At 45.7% G+C, this 18,057-nt stretch overlaps 1 protein-coding gene across 1 annotated transcript; it reads left to right on the forward strand.

Annotated features, from left to right (window-relative positions):
- Positions 1 to 227: 227 nt before the first annotated feature.
- SIVA1 (SIVA1 apoptosis inducing factor) lies at positions 228 to 12,775 on the forward strand. The gene is made up of 4 exons (XM_073609693.1): positions 228 to 462; positions 7,289 to 7,450; positions 10,786 to 10,942; positions 12,589 to 12,775. The coding sequence occupies exons 1-4, from the start codon at positions 345 to 347 to the stop codon at positions 12,644 to 12,646; spliced, it is 495 nt and encodes a 164-aa protein (XP_073465794.1). The 5' UTR covers positions 228 to 344; the 3' UTR covers positions 12,647 to 12,775.
- Positions 12,776 to 18,057: the final 5,282 nt, after the last annotated feature.

Below are 18,057 nucleotides of genomic sequence, written 5' to 3' on the forward strand. Positions count from 1 at the left end.
CCCTCCACACACCGGAAGAAGATGCGCCCTCCCTCCTCACACCTAGCCCGCCAGCACAACGTAGCACAACGCATCGCACACAAACGCAGCTCCATCGCTCAATTAGGCGCCTCAACTTTCCCGACATAAACACAGGCGGTACACGTGTGTGACTCCTAGCCCCACCCCCCCGGCGTGACAGCCCACCCCTTTCTAAGGGGCTGGTCCAGCCGCGCCGTGTGATTGGTGGAGGCGGGCGGCCTTGCCCTTTGATAGGCCTGGAGAAGGCGCAGGCGTGGTGTGCTGAGCGGATTTGGCGCGCTTCCTGTTCCTGTCGGAGCGCTCTGGTGGTCTGTCTTGTCATTATGCCGAAGAGGTCCTATCCGTTCGATAGTCTGGCCCCGCCGCAGATCAAGACTCGTATCGGGCAGAAGGAGCTGAGCCAGGGCGTGTGTGGGGAGAGCATGAAGAGGGAGATATTCGGTGAGGGGAGCACAGGCCTGCCTGGGAGTTGTAGTTCTCCAGAGCGGAGTATGTATGGAGGAGCCCGGCATTTATTTATTTATGTATGTATGTATGTATGTATGTATGTATGTATGTATGGAGGAGCCCTGTATGTATGTATGTATGTATGTATGGATGGAGGAGCCCTGTATGTATGTATGTATGTATGTATGTATGTATGTATGGAGGAGCCCGGCATGTATGTATGTATGGAGGAGCCCGGCATGTATGTATGTATGGAGGAGCCCGGCATGTATGTATGTATGGAGGGGCCCGGCATGTATGTATGGAGGAGCCCGGCATGTATGTATGTATGGAGGGGCCCGGCATGTATGTATGTATGGAGGGGCCCGGTATGTATGTATGGAGGGGCCCGGCATGTATGTATGTATGGAGGAGCCCGGCATGTATGTATGTATGGAGGGGCCCGGCATGTATGTATGGAGGAGCCCGGCATGTATGTATGTATGGAGGGGCCCGGCATGTATGTATGTATGGAGGGGCCCTGCATGTATGTATGTATGGAGGAGCCCTGCATGTATGTATGTATGGAGGGGCCCGGCATGTATGTATGGAGGAGCCCTGCATGTATGTATGTATGGAGGGGCCCGGCATGTATGTATGGAGGAGCCCTGCATGTATGTATGTATGGAGGAGCCCTGCATGTATGTATGTATGGAGGAGCCCTGCATGTATGTATGTATGGAGGAGCCCTGCATGTATGTATGTATGGAGGAGCCCTGCATGTATGTATGTATGGAGGAGCCCGGCATGTATGCATGCATGTATGGAGGAGCCCGGCATGTATGCATGCATGTATGGAGGAGCCCGGCATGTATGCATGCATGTATGGAGGAGCCCGGCATGTATGCATGCATGTATGGAGGAGCCCGGCATGTATGCATGCATGTATGGAGGAGCCCGGCATGTATGCATGCATGTATGGAGGAGCCCGGCATGTATGCATGCATGTATGGAGGAGCCCGGCATGTATGCATGCATGTATGGAGGAGCCCGGCATGTATGCATGCATGTATGGAGGAGCCCGGCATGTATGCATGCATGTATGGAGGAGCCCGGCATGTATGCATGCATGTATGGAGGAGCCCGGCATGTATGCATGCATGTATGGAGGAGCCCGGCATGTATGCATGCATGTATGGAGGAGCCCGGCATGTATGCATGCATGTATGGAGGAGCCCGGCATGTATGCATGTATGTATGGAGGAGCCCGGCATGTATGCATGTATGTATGGAGGAGCCCGGCATGTATGTATGTATGTATGGAGGAGCCCGGCATGTATGTATGTATGTATGGAGGAGCCCGGCATGTATGTATGTATGTATGGAGGAGCCCGGCATGTATGTATGTATGTATGGAGGAGCCCGGCATGTATGTATGTATGTATGGAGGAGCCCGGCATGTATGTATGTATGTATGGAGGAGCCCGGCATGTATGTATGTATGTATGGAGGAGCCCGGCATGTATGTATGTATGTATGGAGGAGCCCGGCATGTATGTATGTATGTATGGAGGAGCCCGGCATGTATGTATGTATGTATGGAGGAGCCCGGCATGTATGTATGTATGTATGGAGGAGCCCGGCATGTATGTATGTATGTATGGAGGAGCCCGGCATGTATGTATGTATGTATGGAGGAGCCCGGCATGTATGTATGTATGTATGGAGGAGCCCGGCATGTATGTATGTATGTATGGAGGAGCCCGGCATGTATGTATGGAGGAGCCCGGCATGTATGTATGTATGGAGGAGCCCGGCATGTATGTATGTATGGAGGAGCCCGGCATGTATGTATGTATGGAGGAGCCCTGTATGTATGTATGTATGTATGGAGGAGCCCTGTATGTATGTATGGAGGAGCCCGGCATGTATGTATGTATGTATGGAGGAGCCCGGCATGTATGTATGTATGTATGGAGGAGCCCGGCATGTATGTATGTATGTATGGAGGAGCCCGGCATGTATGTATGTATGTATGGAGGAGCCCGGCATGTATGTATGTATGTATGGAGGAGCCCGGCATGTATGTATGTATGTATGGAGGAGCCCGGCATGTATGTATGTATGTATGGAGGAGCCCGGCATGTATGTATGTATGTATGGAGGAGCCCGGCATGTATGTATGTATGTATGGAGGAGCCCGGCATGTATGTATGTATGGAGGAGCCCGGCATGTATGCATGTATGGAGGAGCCCGGCATGTATGCATGCATGTATGGAGGAGCCCGGCATGCATGTATGGAGGAGCCCGGCATGTATGCATGCATGTATGGAGGAGCCCGGCATGTATGCATGCATGTATGGAGGAGCCCGGCATGCATGTATGGAGGAGCCCGGCATGCATGTATGGAGGAGCCCGGCATGTATGCATGCATGTATGGAGGAGCCCGGCATGCATGTATGGAGGAGCCCGGCATGCATGTATGGAGGAGCCCGGCATGTATGCATGCATGTATGGAGGAGCCCGGCATGTATGCATGCATGTATGGAGGAGCCCGGCATGCATGTATGGAGGAGCCCGGCATGCATGTATGGAGGAGCCCGGCATGTATGCATGCATGTATGGAGGAGCCCGGCATGTATGCATGCATGTATGGAGGAGCCCGGCATGTATGCATGGAGGAGCCCGGCATGTATGCATGGAGGAGCCCGGCATGCATGCATGGAGGAGCCCGGCATGTATGCATGCATGCATGGAGGAGCCCGGCATGTATGCGTGTGGTGTGCTCCTTCCTGTATGTGATGGGGAAGCCTCACTGATCAGACAACTGCAGATCGCCCGATGTGATTGGTTCTTCGTCTTCTCTCAGTGCCCCCATAGCAAGCCTCTTCCTATAGGGCAGTGATGGCAAACCTTGGCACCCTAGATGTTTTGGAACTACATTTCCCATGATGCTCATTCACTCTGCAGTGTAGTTGAGTATCTAGGGAAATGTAGTTCCAAAACATCTGGGGTGCCAAGGTTCGCCATCACTGCTATAGGGGCACTCGTACGGGCTGGCTCCGGAGCCATGCTGTGTGCATCTATTGACACACACAGTGCAGCTTGGCCCCGCCCCCCTGCTGTGCTCGCAGGATTTGATTAGCAGCAGGAATACCGAGTACTACTGATCCTCCTGTGAGAAGAGCTGCTGTAGATGGGCACAGTGCTGGATGGGGCTCAGGGGAGTATTTTAGAGTCTGGTGGGTGGAGAGGAGCACACAACTCTCACTGGAGCTTTCTCGTTGTGTCCAGCATTTTTGGCACATAAATTCATGCACCTGGGGATGAGGCGTACAGCAGTCTATTCTAATGCATCCCATTGGCCAGCTGTATGTCAAATCCTGGGATTGTCATTGTACAGGCTCTGTGTACTGTATACATGAAGCTTTGTCAGTGTAAATGCATCAATACATGTGGAGATGTGTGCTGACATTTAATACAGAGTCCATCTCTGGTGAGTGGGGATGGGCTCAGTCATGTTCAAATCCTGGTCCCAAACCCACCTGAGCAATCACGCCAGGAAGCTGCCAGTGCACACTGCCAATCATAGGCAGTGAGGCATTTCCTGACCCGCAGCTGCCCATACACGCGCTGCTCGTGATTGGCAGTGATGGCTTCCTGGCGGGATTGCTCAGGTGGGTCGGGACTGGGATCCAAACACGTCTGAGGTCATCTCTACTGGTGAGGAAGGATGGGTTTGTGTTTGGTCAAAAAATGCAGAAGTCATCATCTGTCATTCTCTGTCCAATAAACTGCTGAAGGGAGCAGCTGATGTACACCCAGGGGTGGGGGTGACCTCTCTTGACCTAAGAAGGCCTTATGTCATTAATGCGACGAGCATCCCCACCCTTTGTGTACATTAGCTGCAGAGTGAGGAATCCTCAGTCAGGTGGTTCTGTTAGGTTACTGATAATGCAAGTGACCCCGCCCCTTTGTGTATAGAAGCTGCTGGGGTGGGAAATCTCCTGTCAACAGCTCATTGGCCCAGGAATGACAGCTGACTTCCAGGTTTAGACCAAACACAAGCTGATCCCCAGCATTGACATGTATTTGATGTTTCTATTTATTTCAATGAAAAAATGTATTGGGGGTAAGGCATGTAGGTGTAAATCCAGCCTTGCATTGGAGCTGCAATGGTGGCTTTTCTTTTTCCTGTTTACACCAGTAGGTCATGGTAGTGTGTGTGTTGTGTGCTCTCTAAGGCCCCTTTCACACTGGGGCGGTGGGGGGCGTCGGCGGTACAACAGCGCTATTTTTAGCGCTGCTGTACCGTTGTTCTTGCAGCGGTATTCGGCCGATAGCGGTGCGGTTTTAACCCCCGCTGGCGGCCGAAAAAGGGTTAAATCCCTCATACAGCGCGGCTATAGCCGCGGTATAGCCGCGCTGTCCCATTGATTTCAATGGGCAGGAGCGGTGAATACACCGCTCCAAAAAAGCGGTTTGCAGGACTTTTTTCACCGCCCTGCCTGCGCACCGCTTCAGTGTGAAAGCCCTCGGGCTTTCACACTGAACAAACGGCGGAGGCTGTTTAGGGGTGGTTTGCAGGCGGTATTTTTAGCGCAATACCGCCTGCAAACCGCCCCAGTGTGAAAGGGGTCTAAGAGCTCATTCACACCAGCAAGCCCTGCTGAACACATGGGCACTGTGTGCTAAAGCTGATGTGTCACTGACATTAAAAAGGTGTTAAAGTGGTTGTAAAGGTTGACTTTTTTTTTTTCCTTTATGCATGAAAGTAAAAAAAAAACATTGTGTGCTGCTCCTCTTACAGCCCCCTCTCAATTCAGCAATGTGCACAAGAGCCTCGGCTGTCCCAGGACTCCCTCTCATTGGCTGAGACAGCAGTGGAAGCCTTTGGCAGTAAGTTGTTGGCACAGCCAGTGTTGAGAGAGTGGGGGGGGGGGTCTGTCTTTATGGACCCATAGAGAAGGGCTCAGGAGCGAGCATGCACTATTGCCCCCATAGCAAGCAGCTATCAGCCGCTGGTCAAGGGGGGAGCGAGGAGCACTGACATACTGGGCATCTGTTTACTCAACGCACTGTCATCTTCTATACGTTACCACGTTGGGTAATATAGTGTGTGTGTGTGTGTTAAACAGTTGTGCAGCATTTGACCAAAAACAGGTTTATACTTGCCAGTGTTTCATCAGATTTGGAGACCTGTCAGAATGTGTAACGAATGTGACAATCTGTCCCCGCCATCTTGCTACACCCCGCACTCCATGGTAAGGACACCCCGAGAAGGGGGAAAGCGGACATCTTGTTACTCCCACTGGAGTTTTGCATTTTACACTTAGAGCCCTTTCACACTGGGGCGGCGTCAGCGGTAAAACGCCGCTATTAGCGGCGTTTTACCGTCGGTATGCGGCCGCTAGCGGGGTGGTTTTACCCCCAGCTAGCGGCTGAGAAAGGGTTAAATATAGCCGCGCTGTCCCATTGACTTCAATGGGCAGGAGCGGTATACACACCGCTCCGAAGATGCTGCTGGCAGGACTTTTTTTACCGTCCTGCCAGCGCATCGCTCCAGTGTGAAAGCCCTCAGTGCTTTCACACAGGAATACATGCAGCGGCACTTTCGGGTCGGTTTGCAGGCGCTATTATTAGCGCAATAGCGCCTGCAAACCGCCCCAGTGTGAAAGGGCTCTTAAACAGTAAAGTGAGTTTCTATAGTGAAATACAGTACTTGGAACTCTGTCTGACTGGTTAGATGCTGAATTTTGAAAGCAGTGGCAAGCCTGCTCATCTCATAGATTTGCTCATCTGACAGATGTTCACTGCTCTTAAAATTCAGCATCTAACCAGTCAGACGGAGTTCCAAGTACTGTATTTCACTATAGAAACTCACTTTACTGTTAAAGTGTAAAATGCAAAACTCCGGTGGGTGAAACGAGATGTCCGTTTTTCCCCTTCTCAGTGTATCCTTACTATGCAGGAGTGCGGGGTGTAGCAAGATGGCGGGGATGGAATGTCACTTCCGTTACACATTCTGTTTGCCTAATCTGACGAAACACCTGCCCTGTGCAATGGCTGAACCATTGCAGACACGCCTTTTACTTTCTCTTCTGGGGTTCCCCGCTGGCGATCTTGGCTCCTCCCCTTCTGTCTGCCCCATAGCAAGCTGCCTGCCTGGGCTGCGTGGCCCCAGGTCTCTGTTCACTGGATTTGACTGACAGAATTGGGAGCCAATGGCCCCCGTGGTTCTTGGCAAAGCATGCGAGACCAGGAAGGGAGAGAAGAGCTGATCTGCCCTGAAAAGACTCAGGCTGGGTTCACACTTCTGCCGGATGCAGCTCGCAGCAGCGGTCTGATGCGTCGCTGTTCTGTTTCAGGGACAGATCAGGCCCAGATTTTTCCTGAATTTGGACCTGAAACGGAGCCAAAGATGCACAGGACCTCTGTGCAATTTGCTGCACAGCTGCTCTGGAAATGTGAACCGACTCCATAGAGAGCTGGTCACGATCTCCTTGCGAATTGGATGTGGAGAAACCTGCGTCCAATTTGTACAAGTGTGAACCCAGCCTAAGGTAAGTGTTGGGTGGGGATGGGAAACCTGCAGTGGAAGGTTTTTTACACTTTGCATTTTAAAAAAAAAAAAAAAAAAAAAGAGATTACATGAAGGTAAAAAAAAAAATCCTGTAGTCTTTGGAACCACTTTAAGTGAATGTGGCTGCTACTTGCCATTTATCATTCCTTCAGAGGATATAGACATCTGTGATTCAGAGAAGTCTTTATCACAAACTGGAACTTGCAAGATATGATATTGAGTGGTGGCTTTTATTTTTATTTTTTTCTTATTTTTAGAGAAAACAAAGAAGCTCTTGTTCAGTGGTGCACAGGCGATTATGGGGAACCAGTCAAACGAAAACCAGAATAATGTGGAGATGGATATTCCTGCACCTGAGCTGCTGGCCGGACAAACTACAATTGGACAAGACGGAAAGCTGCACAGAGCCTCTCATACATGTAAGGATCACTGGGAACATTGTGTGGCATTGCAATTGAAGTGATTGCTCCTGTGTTTGATCAACTGAGATGACTTGTATCGATGGATGCTCTGTTATAAGACTGGTGTGCTCACTTGGATGGATGTGCTATGTATGAGTGCAAGCAGCTAGTCACACTTGTATACTGCACTGCATAAACACTTTCCTGAGACTGATCAGAAGATAAGGTATGTTATCAAGGAGCCATCATGTAGGACCTCCTGCCTTCCAAAGAATGGGATATCTTGGTACTTGCTCTAAAGATCTTTATTGCAAGGTTCAGGTGAAAAGATGAACCACCTCTGTCCCTTTTACCAATTTTCCCCAACAAAGAAAGTGCACTTAAGAGAACTTTGACTCTTACTGTTTATATATGATCAAGGCAACAATTGTCATTCTTGCACTGGGGAGAGTGCAGGAAGAAAGCTGCACCTTGGTTTGTTTCATCAGTGACAAATTTGGAAATGCTTACTATGCTGAAATGGTATATTCCATACTTTGTACAAGTTTGTGGATATAAAACTCTTCTCCAGAAACGTCCTAAATATGAACTCTTCATGACAGTCCAGTGTCTAACACCATGGACTTCTGCAGCATATGCTGTGGTTTTAGATGTGTTTTAACAAAAAAGGGGACCTTTCATACAGGCTTTCCGATCGGATTCCGCCTGTCTGAGGAGAGCTGGAATCTGACGCGTCCATCTCAGCACAAACCTGTCATCTGCCTGTTCAGCAGGGATCAAAGCTGAGTCTGCTGGGTGGGCTGCCCGTGTGAAAGGACCCTAACAGAGTTCATACATAGGGGTCGATTTACTAAAATTGGAGAGTGAAAAATCTGGTGCAGCTATGCATAGGCCAGTCAGTTTGTGTTTTTTTTTTTTTTTTTTTTTTTTTTGTCAAAGCTTAATTGAACAAGATGAAGTTAGAAGCTGGCTACAATGCACAGCTGCACCAGGTTTTAGTAAATCTCCCCCTATGTATTTTTTTTTTTTTTTCCCTTGCTTTTTCTGCTGAAGTGACATTGTATTCCATAATGATATGGCTGAGAGATTTACTAAAACTGAAGCACTTTTGCTTGATTCCTCATCAGCACATTCAGTGCCGACAGGGGCATCCCTCCCCAGCCAGGACAACAGTGATTATTGCTAGTGGCTATAACGGCCACTAGCAATCGCATGTAAAATCCGGCAGGCTGGTTGTACCTAGGTTGATCAATCAGTTTTGGTACATTCAGTCTGCCCGTACATCGTTCCAATCTCGGTTGGTTTCTGCTGAGATTCAAACCAGTCTATGGCCGGCTTAACCCACCAAATCTTATAAGAAAACCCAAGCATTGTAAAGGGGATCTTGTTTGGCTTTTATGGGTTTTGAACTTGTATAATCCGATGCAGGTTTGTTTTTTGTGGGGGTTTTTTTTTTTTTTTTTTTTTTTTTTTTTTTTAACATGGGTATTTAGAATAGACTAAAGACCATTTCATAAAGGTTTGGGCAATTCTGAAAATGAGTTTTCATTGCAAGTTTAATTTAATTCTGTCATGTACATAAAAAGATGGCCACAGATTTTATAATCTAATTGTTCTTAAATCCAGGTTTAGAACGCCCCAGTGCCTAATGCAACCTGTTTTTGACTTCACCTGTAATGCTGGTTAGGCTGTACCTTAATAGTTAGACTCCATCTCACTTCTGTCAGCTTTAAAGGCTGTTGGTGACTTGAGAGAGGAAGCCACTGGTGATTGGTCAAAGTTGATAGGAGTGTTGGTGTGAAGATCCATATTCTGTCATTGTACAGCAAAACTTTACCTACGACAACTTGGTAAAAATTTTTAAGCAAGGAACATGTGTTCCACGTTTGTTACAAAATGAATGTGTGCAGTAAACTGCATCCCAGCATTGCTTCTGTTTCTTGCTGGTTGCTGCCATTTTGCTGAAGCACAGAGCCCCTGAACAGCAGTAAATCTTAAACCCATCGCTTTTTAACGGTTTCCAAAAAAGCGTTACATTCCTGGAATGCTGGGATTGCAAACTGTCACATTTGCATGTGTCCTCAACCAAACTGTCAAACCATCAAATGGCTGGTGTCATCATAACTAATCACATGTGCAGCACCATGGCAGTTGCAGATCAAACAGAAGCAGCTTCCTTGGCTGTAAAGTATAGGAGGGCTTAACTCCGCTTTAAGGCTGTCACCAGATTGACCTCTACAAACTTGGTAGTGCCTAAAAAATTTGAGAGGAACTGGGCATGTGCAGAGCAGGATGATCCAGTGTATGTGAACAGTATAGGCACTAATGTTTTACATGGCTATACCTGTGAAGGGGCCAACCTGAAGTGATCTAGCTGGACTGATCAAAGTTCCACTTTAAAAGATTTGTTTTACCCTTTTCCATAGTTTTTTTTTTTTTTTTTTTTTTTTTTTTTGTTGTTACATTACTCGAACTGATGTGGCTCTAATCAGGGGTTTCCACTGTCAAAGTGCCTATACTGTTTAAAATCCAGTAATATACTGTCTCATCCTGCTCTGCATGTGCTCAATTGCTCTCTGTTCTTGGCACTGTGTGGAAAATCGGAGCCACTAGCGGCCAATCTGCTGACAGCTTTAAAATTTTACCATTCAATCCTGTTGGTGCAGTAGAGCCTCCCAATTGCAAGGGTAAAGAATGTATCTGTCAGGAAGGTCTGAATGGTATCATGTAATCGCCTACTAAAGATGGGAGAGCATTCATTTGAGCAGAGTGAGTGAACCTGGCTGGCTGTGCTTAGGATGGAGGGGAGAGATGACTTTTTGCAGTACGGTGGTGAGTACAGCTAACTGTACACCTGAATAATACATTTTATAAGATTCTCCATGAAATCGTATCCGAGTATTGAAGGATTCCTTCCTATGGGAAATATTCACTATGCAGTAACTGGATTTAATTGTCTTAACCTGTTGGCACCGAGCGCATGCAAATAAGCGGCCTCTCGGTGAACGGGACTTTGCACAGAGTGGCCACAAATTTGCATGCATAAGTGCCAACAGAGCTGTGCTGAGAGTGCGCTCCCGGCACTGTGAATGGCGGATACGGGAATGCTTCCGATTTGCTTCTTGCGATCGGGAGTTTTCTGACCCTTTGACAGCCAATCAGTCATATGGCCATAAGCCCAGCCCTGCCTCCCTGCTGTCCAAACCCCTTGGAGCCGGCACCAAGGGGTTAATATATAATTTGTTTGTATCGGGGGGGGGGGGGGGGTATGGATCTGTAAATATTGCATTTTTTTTTTTTTTTATATAAAAACCTGTTTAAGCACTGCAGAGATATCTTTCTCTTCCAAGCAGCAGTGCCCGCTGAAGCATCCAAGGCTTGCTCGTCCTGTGTGCGATCCGTCGGGGTCCAAGAAACCTGCAGACTGTGTGAACGGTACAGTTGCAGACATTGCAGTAAATCTTGCTGTTGCTGTTCAGCAGTAGTTTGCGCCTTCTGCAGAATATCTTTGTGAGTATCTGTCCCTTAACCTTTTTATGTCTTTTGTGTGGTGTTTCCCCCCCCTCACTCCCTCTTCAAAACCTGTGCTGACAGTATGGCCCGATTCACATTGCTGCAACTTTCACACCAATATCCCCGTGACTTTTGGCACCACTTGCATATCAGAATATTTAACAGAAGTCCATGCAGGCCATGCCGAACTCGGACCAAAAGTAGTGCAGGAACCTTTTTCTAAGTCTGAGTAGCTCAAGTTGCTCCTGTTGGACGGGTTCCCTTCTACTGCTTGGGGTGCGACTTGACATGTGCTCCCAGTCAGATTGCATGTTGCACCAGTGTGAACCAGAACATAAGACTGTTACTGACCACCTCCTGACAATACTAGCTGTTCTGGGGGCTTACAGCCAATTTGTAGTAAGAACTGGCTTTAAACCCCCAGTTAAAAGTGTAAGTTCACCTTTTGGAACACGTTGCATGTTCTAACCATTTTTTGGGGTGGAACATGCTTCATTCAGCTCCTGCAGCTAGTTCACCCAATTCTTCCTCCATGGTGTGACATCAAGAAGGGGATCTTCTCCCTGCACCCACTGTCACAATTCAAATGCAGTGTGTCCATGCAGGCCTCCACCCACACAGCTGCTTCATTCAGTTTCCTGTGAATTGACAACTACCATCCACCGTGGTTGACGGCCTGTAGTTGTGAATCAACTGTGAGGACAATGATGAGCATCCTTGTAGTTCGTTCACAAGCCCTGCAGCTTTCAAACAGTCAGTCTGTAGGCAGGCATGGTCTGAAAGCTGCAGGACTTGTCTGCAGAAGCCTGGCATTGCACCCCCGAGCCACTGATCACAAGTGCAATGCTCTCCAGGCTCCTGCATGAAAAAATAAATGCACTTTACTTTTTTTTTTAAAAAAAAAAGTTGGGTTTTAACTTTGCAAGATTATGAGAATACAGTTCTGAGAAACAGGCTAGCTATTATAATGTAAAGCAGAATATGAGCTCCTGTTCAGTGACTAGACCTGCGAGGAACATCTTGGGAGACTGAGGTTATCAGTCTGCTGCATAAATTAAATCCTGCGCTTCATGTCTTAAATTGACTAATTACATGTCATGTCTTTGACTAATTGCACATTCACAACAAAGTGGTCAGAACTTATTTACTTAAAGGTGCAAGTGAAGTTGCTGTTACTAAAGGAAAATCCACTTTGCACTGAAAGTGAAGTTACTGTAGATCCGAGAGGCCATGCAGGGAAAATAAAAAAACAGCATTTTAGCTTGCATATGATTGGATGATGAAATAAGCAGAGCTTCCCCTCACTTCAGATCTACCCCTTAGATTTAGAGCGACTGCACTTCCAAGTGCACTTGCAGTGCAAAGTGGATTTGCCATTCGTAAATAACCCCCTTGTATTTTGTTAAACCTGGAAAGAGCTGAAATCTAGTTTTGCAATGCAGATTCTTTGGATGTTTTAATACATTTTGTGTAATCTGTGGTGTGGTGTTTTTTTTTTGTTTTTTAAAATTGCACAGTCATGGTGTGAAATGCATATTGGAACGATCTCATCTGTGATTTATGATACATTTGGATATTGTACACTGCAGATCACTCATGCATGACTAACGTCTTTATTTAAAACCTTTCTTTCCTCGTTCCAGAGAGAATGAATTCGGTGAGCGAGTTTACTGCACATCATGTTCTGTTTTTGAAATGTAAAGCAGGGGTTTGATTGTACCTAACACGTGTTGCCTCTGTTTTTTATCTCCTGCAAATATGTAAATTGGAATGTTTATATTGATGATTTTATATGTAAAACTAAGAAATAAAGTTTGTAAAAAAAAAAAATCCTTTGACCACTGAGTGGCAGTGTAAACTTGGTGATGACTTCTTCTATAACACAAGCCCCTGTGCTCTACTCTTGGGCTTCTTTCACACTGAGGTGCTATAGTGCTAAAAATGATGGCTGAAACTAATCAACTATGAAAATCGATTAATTTCATAATTGGTCAGTAACATAATAGGGTTAAAAAAACTAAAAGGAGCCCCTTATAGTACATAGAGCATAATAATGGCTACTGTAAATATTACTTTCACAGTTCTACAGTAAAAATGGAACCCCTCAGTCGTGTGGGGTGTTTTTTTTTTGTTTTTTTTTTGTTTTTTTTTTTTTGTTTTCTACTGCAATCCAGTACTCGGGTATTAGACTGTTAGAAGGGGAAAATTGGTGACAGAAACAAACGTCTATAAAAGATTCTAGATAAGAACAGAGCAGCAAGGTGGGACTCTATGAGGCACAAGGTATATAGAGCCGAGCGCCTCCATCCCAAATAATTTGAACAAAAAAGAAAAAAGGTGGGACTTTATGAGGCATGCACCCCAGGAGATAGCACGACAACAATGAACATGGCAGGTACACAAAATGGAACTAAAAATGTTGCGTGAAAGCATTACATGACATCAATTGGCGTTTAATTGTATATAAAATATGACAGAAGTAAAAACAAATTCATTTATGGCATGTCTCTATAGTAACTGTATCCCTGATTGGTAAAATCCAATTGGTATGTGAGGTAGTTAGTGGTAATAATGTAGTATAAGCGCAAGGGCATCTATTGGCTTGACGCGTTTCATGGTGATTGCCACTCTTCAGGAGAAGGTATATGAGGTAGGTGTCTATGTATATTAAAACATGGAGGAGGAAGCCCGATGTACTACTTACAAATATTCCTGAGTTTGGATATGGAGGTCAACCGAAGAGACATCAGCCCCCGGGAGCTGAGGTGGACTAACCCAGATACACAGCGATGGAAGTCTAGTAAGACACTAGTCCCCAGGGATGCACCCCCATGAATTTCAAAATTAATGTGATCCACGTAGTAGCCATCTATAAAGGAGCGGATATGTGGTTAAATAGAACGTGGAAATATGTAGTAGGTGATTAGTAAGAAAAGTGTAATAGTGTAGGCACCGAACAGTGACAGGGAGGTGAAGTAGAATGTAGGAATGACTGACACAAGAAGGAAAAAAAGTATGGGGGGGGGGAGACTAGCAAGGTTAACTGGAAAAAGTGTGGACAATGGAGGGTGCACAGAGGCCATAGGGGTAGCAACCATGTGGGGGGCTGGGAATCAGCCGGAGGGAGTATAAATACGCCAATGTGGTCATGGGTGTACACCAGTGGAGGACGCCAGATAGAATCAAGTTTATTCTATCTGGCGTCCCCCACGAGGTGACTAGTGTCGGATAGCGAGCAGCTGTAGCTGTTCAGCGCCGTCTCCTTCCATTGGCTGCCTAGAGTGTTGTTGATGTACACCCATGACAACATTGGAGTGTTTATACTCCCTCCGGCTGATTCCCAGCCCCCACATGGTTGCTACCCCTATGGCCTCTGTGGACCTCCATTGTCCACACTTTTCTTCCAGGTACCCTTGCTGGTATCTTTTTATATATCAATTGGCTTTTACCAATCAGGGATACAGTTACTATAGAGACATGCCATAAATGAATTTGTTTTTTTTTATAGTAAACTAGTTATTTTACATACAATTAAACCCTTAAATGCCAATTGATGTCATGTAATGCTTTCATGCAACATTTTTAGTTCTATTATTTTGGGTACCTGCCATGTTCATTGCTATCTCCTGGCGTGCATGCCTCATATAAAGTCCCACTTTTTTTTTTTTTTTTAATGTATATAAGATTCTAGCCTTCGCTTAACAGAAATTAAAAAAAAAAAAAAAAAAAAAAAGGCAATAGGTTTTATGACCACCCACCTAATGAGTAGGTGGCTTTTTTTTTTTTTTATATTATTCCTTATTTGGAAAGATCCATAAGTGCTGTAGTTTTTTGTTTTTTTTTTTTTTTTTTTTTTTTTTTTTTTGGTATGCATTTATCCCCCTGATCCTCTTTGGATCCTATGTTATAACTTTTTGTTTGATCTTGCATTGTTCCTATTCACTGTGATAGCTCTATACATGCAGGTATATATCTACATAGCATGACATTTATACTTGGTGAGAAATTTGAGCAAGAGATCAGTGCAACATTTGATGAGGGGGCGTCTGGGGTGGAGCGACAGGCACAAGATGAGATTAAACCTCTATTTAAGGAGCACAATAAACTCATAATTAAATCCCTGAACTGCAAGTGTTACGTCCTATCTTTGGAATCTTATATCCAGAGGGGGGATAATCCCTCGCGCCCTAAGGGAAAGAGTTGTGCCTACGGCTCACCTCCATACAGAACATTTTCTAACCAAATGGAAAGCAGAATGCATTTAAGCATGGCCTGGAGGTTATGAGGCTCATTGTGGAGGAGGAAAAGGACCAATTGGCTACATTACAGCAACAGCCATTAGTGGCTCTAAATTGGTACCTTTTAAGGAGAGTGCAGCGTTTGGTACGTTGAATGATATTCTCAAAAAAGAAGTTGACAAAACACAGGGGAATCTCAAAATTACCAAACAAAGCAAATTCAAACGGGACCTGGACGATTGAGCCAGGGATGACATCTTTGATCTGACCCCAGGCAGCCATCGTGGTAGGTCCCGTCAACATAGATAGTCCTCCCAGGTTAGTACCTACAATAGTGCCCAATCATCTGGGAGTAAAGACGAGATACCTAACATGGTATGCTTTTTTTTTTTTTTTTTTTTTTTTTTTATATATATATATATATATATATATATATATATAAACAAAGACTCACTGGAGTCGGAGGAACTCCCCCCCCCCCCCCCCCCCTCCCACCAAAGGTATACTAAAGAAAGGCAAAGCAGGAATAACAGGAGGCGGAAGGAGTCATGGCAAAGGAAAACAAATTAACAAACGAGAATCAAAAAGGGGAACGCACAGTTACAAGGAGTCACACAGTATCATTGACCGACCCCCATGCCAGAGAGTGCTAGAGGTGAGGATTTTACAATTATTAACCTCTATAAATTCAAATTGGAAAAAAGACACCTAGCACTTCTGAGCAGGGGACTGTCTTTCTCTCCTTTAGCAGCTATGGAAGAGTTTGAGATCTACAAGGATCTCAATCTGTTCCTCAGGAACGTATATTATAGATCTTTATACTTAGACCCAGTGAACCTAATAGGACTACAGAACCTGATACAAGGGACACTTTGGCCCTTAGACAACTGGAATCTCTTCTTGAAGAAGGAGGTACCTATGATGAAGAGATTTCTGCTAGTTGCAGCTGGAGGAGGGATGCAGGGTTACAAATTCGGTCCACCAAAATGCCCCAGTTCAGGAAAAATAAGACTAGCTATCTTCCTGGACCTCGTCCAGGAAGATCTTTCCAAAATAAACTAGCAAATCAATGATACCGGTAATCTATTGCCAGATGAACGCCAAGCCCTCATGGAACTCTGTAAATCTGACGAGATCATTATCAAACCCAGTGATGAAGGGGGCAATGTGGTATTACTTCCTATAGACATGTATGAAGCAGAGGCACGCCGTCTGCTTTCTGATCAGTCTACATATAAAAAAACTTGATCACAACCCATTTGGACCCCTTGTGGCACTTATCAACGATCGCCTGTCCTGGGCTCTTGAAGCTTCACTCATGATTACCAAAAAAAGAACATGATTTTTTGAGTGTAAGACTTCAACATTCCAATATTCTATATAATACCAAAAATACATAAAAACATGGAGAATCTCCCGGGGAGGCCTATTGTTTCTGCCATAAAAGGCCCCCTAGAGAGACTAGGGAAATATATTGATTGTCTGATCAGGGAACTGGTTGTGTTACTGCCTTCATATGTTTGGGATACAGGGGATGTGCTTAACAAAATTCTTAATTTGCACGTCCCGCAGGAGGCTCTTCTTGTTGGGATAGACGTTGAGTCCCTTTACACGTCTATCCCTCATGAATGGGGGACTTTGGCGGTATACCATTTCCTGGATCAGAAATTCCCTAACATGGGTGCGCAGAATTAATTCATCTTGGAGCTTTTGGACATGGCTCTGAAAAACATTTTTTTTTCAATTTGCGGACCACTACTATCAACAACTTCGAGGCACCTCTATGGGAACACCCTGGGCACCGGCGTATGCCTGTGTCCACCTCGGTTGGTGGGAGGAGGAGACTGTTTACGCCTTGACGTTGTACTGTGGCCACGCCCATATATGGCTACAGTACATTGACGACGTGCTCATGGTTTGGACAGGCACTCGTCAGGAACTCTCGGAGTTCATGGATGAACTGGGACAGAACACACCCAACATACGGTTGACATATGTTGCAGATCCCTGCAAAATCTAATTTTTAGCTCTCTGCATGAGGGTAGATAATGGTAAATTGGTTACCACGACATTTCGTAAGAAAACCGCCTCAAATACCATGTTGCGTGCCGATAGCCATCACCCCCGTTCCCTCATACGGGGTATCCCGGTGGGTCAGTTCCTCCGTATTCGGAGGAACTGCTCCACTGAGGAAGACTACTGTCGGGAGTCCGAGGTACTCTATCGACGATTTCGGGAACGTGGCTACCCACATCGCACACTCAAGAGGGTAAAAATGATTGCAGGACGTAAAACTAGAGCCGATCTACTCACATCTCAGAAGAGTACAATAAAGGTGGAATTGGGACTTTAAATGAAGCACCCAAAGGTGCCTCCATCCCGATAATGAATGCAAGAAAAAAAGGGAGTTGGGACTTTAAATGAAGCAACTGACTAGTGGAGGAGGGTTAATATAAAGTATTTTATTAACATTGATCTCAAAGCATTAAACCATTGTTCATTTCATGTATATACACATGGAGCGTGCAGAAACTGAGCAAAATAATTAATAACAGTACATACATAACAACGCATGATCAGAATAGTAGATGTATAAATAAGTAAAAAGAGGTGGTTCAAGCACGTGCCACAGGAACCATGCCCGCCGCTGGCACATGCACCCACAAGATGTCTGCGTATCTACAAATTAGTATAAAAACATCATAGAGTATACTGGTAATGGATGAATGAATATCAGTTCGTATGAAGTGTAGCTGCGGCATCAAGTAAAGCTCTATGCGTTTCGTGGGTTTTCCCACTCGTCAGGAGCGGATGCGGCAAGCATTCCTATGGAATATATGTAGAAAGATGTAAAAAACTGTACTCTAAAAGGAA

This window comes from Aquarana catesbeiana, linkage group LG13, assembly GCF_042186555.1.
Source record: "Aquarana catesbeiana isolate 2022-GZ linkage group LG13, ASM4218655v1, whole genome shotgun sequence".
NCBI lineage: Eukaryota > Metazoa > Chordata > Amphibia > Anura > Ranidae > Aquarana > Aquarana catesbeiana.

Bases quoted from the DNA above. Each gene is read 5' to 3' on its own strand.
- SIVA1 (XM_073609693.1), top strand. From the start codon at position 345: ATGCCGAAGAGGTCCTATCCGTTCGATAGTCTGGCCCCGCCGCAGATC. The intron at 7,451-10,785 runs GTAAGGATCACT...TCTTCCAAGCAG, and splicing joins GCACAGAGCCTCTCATACAT to CAGTGCCCGCTGAAGCATCC. The intron at 10,943-12,588 runs GTGAGTATCTGT...TCCTCGTTCCAG, and splicing joins GCCTTCTGCAGAATATCTTT to AGAGAATGAATTCGGTGAGC.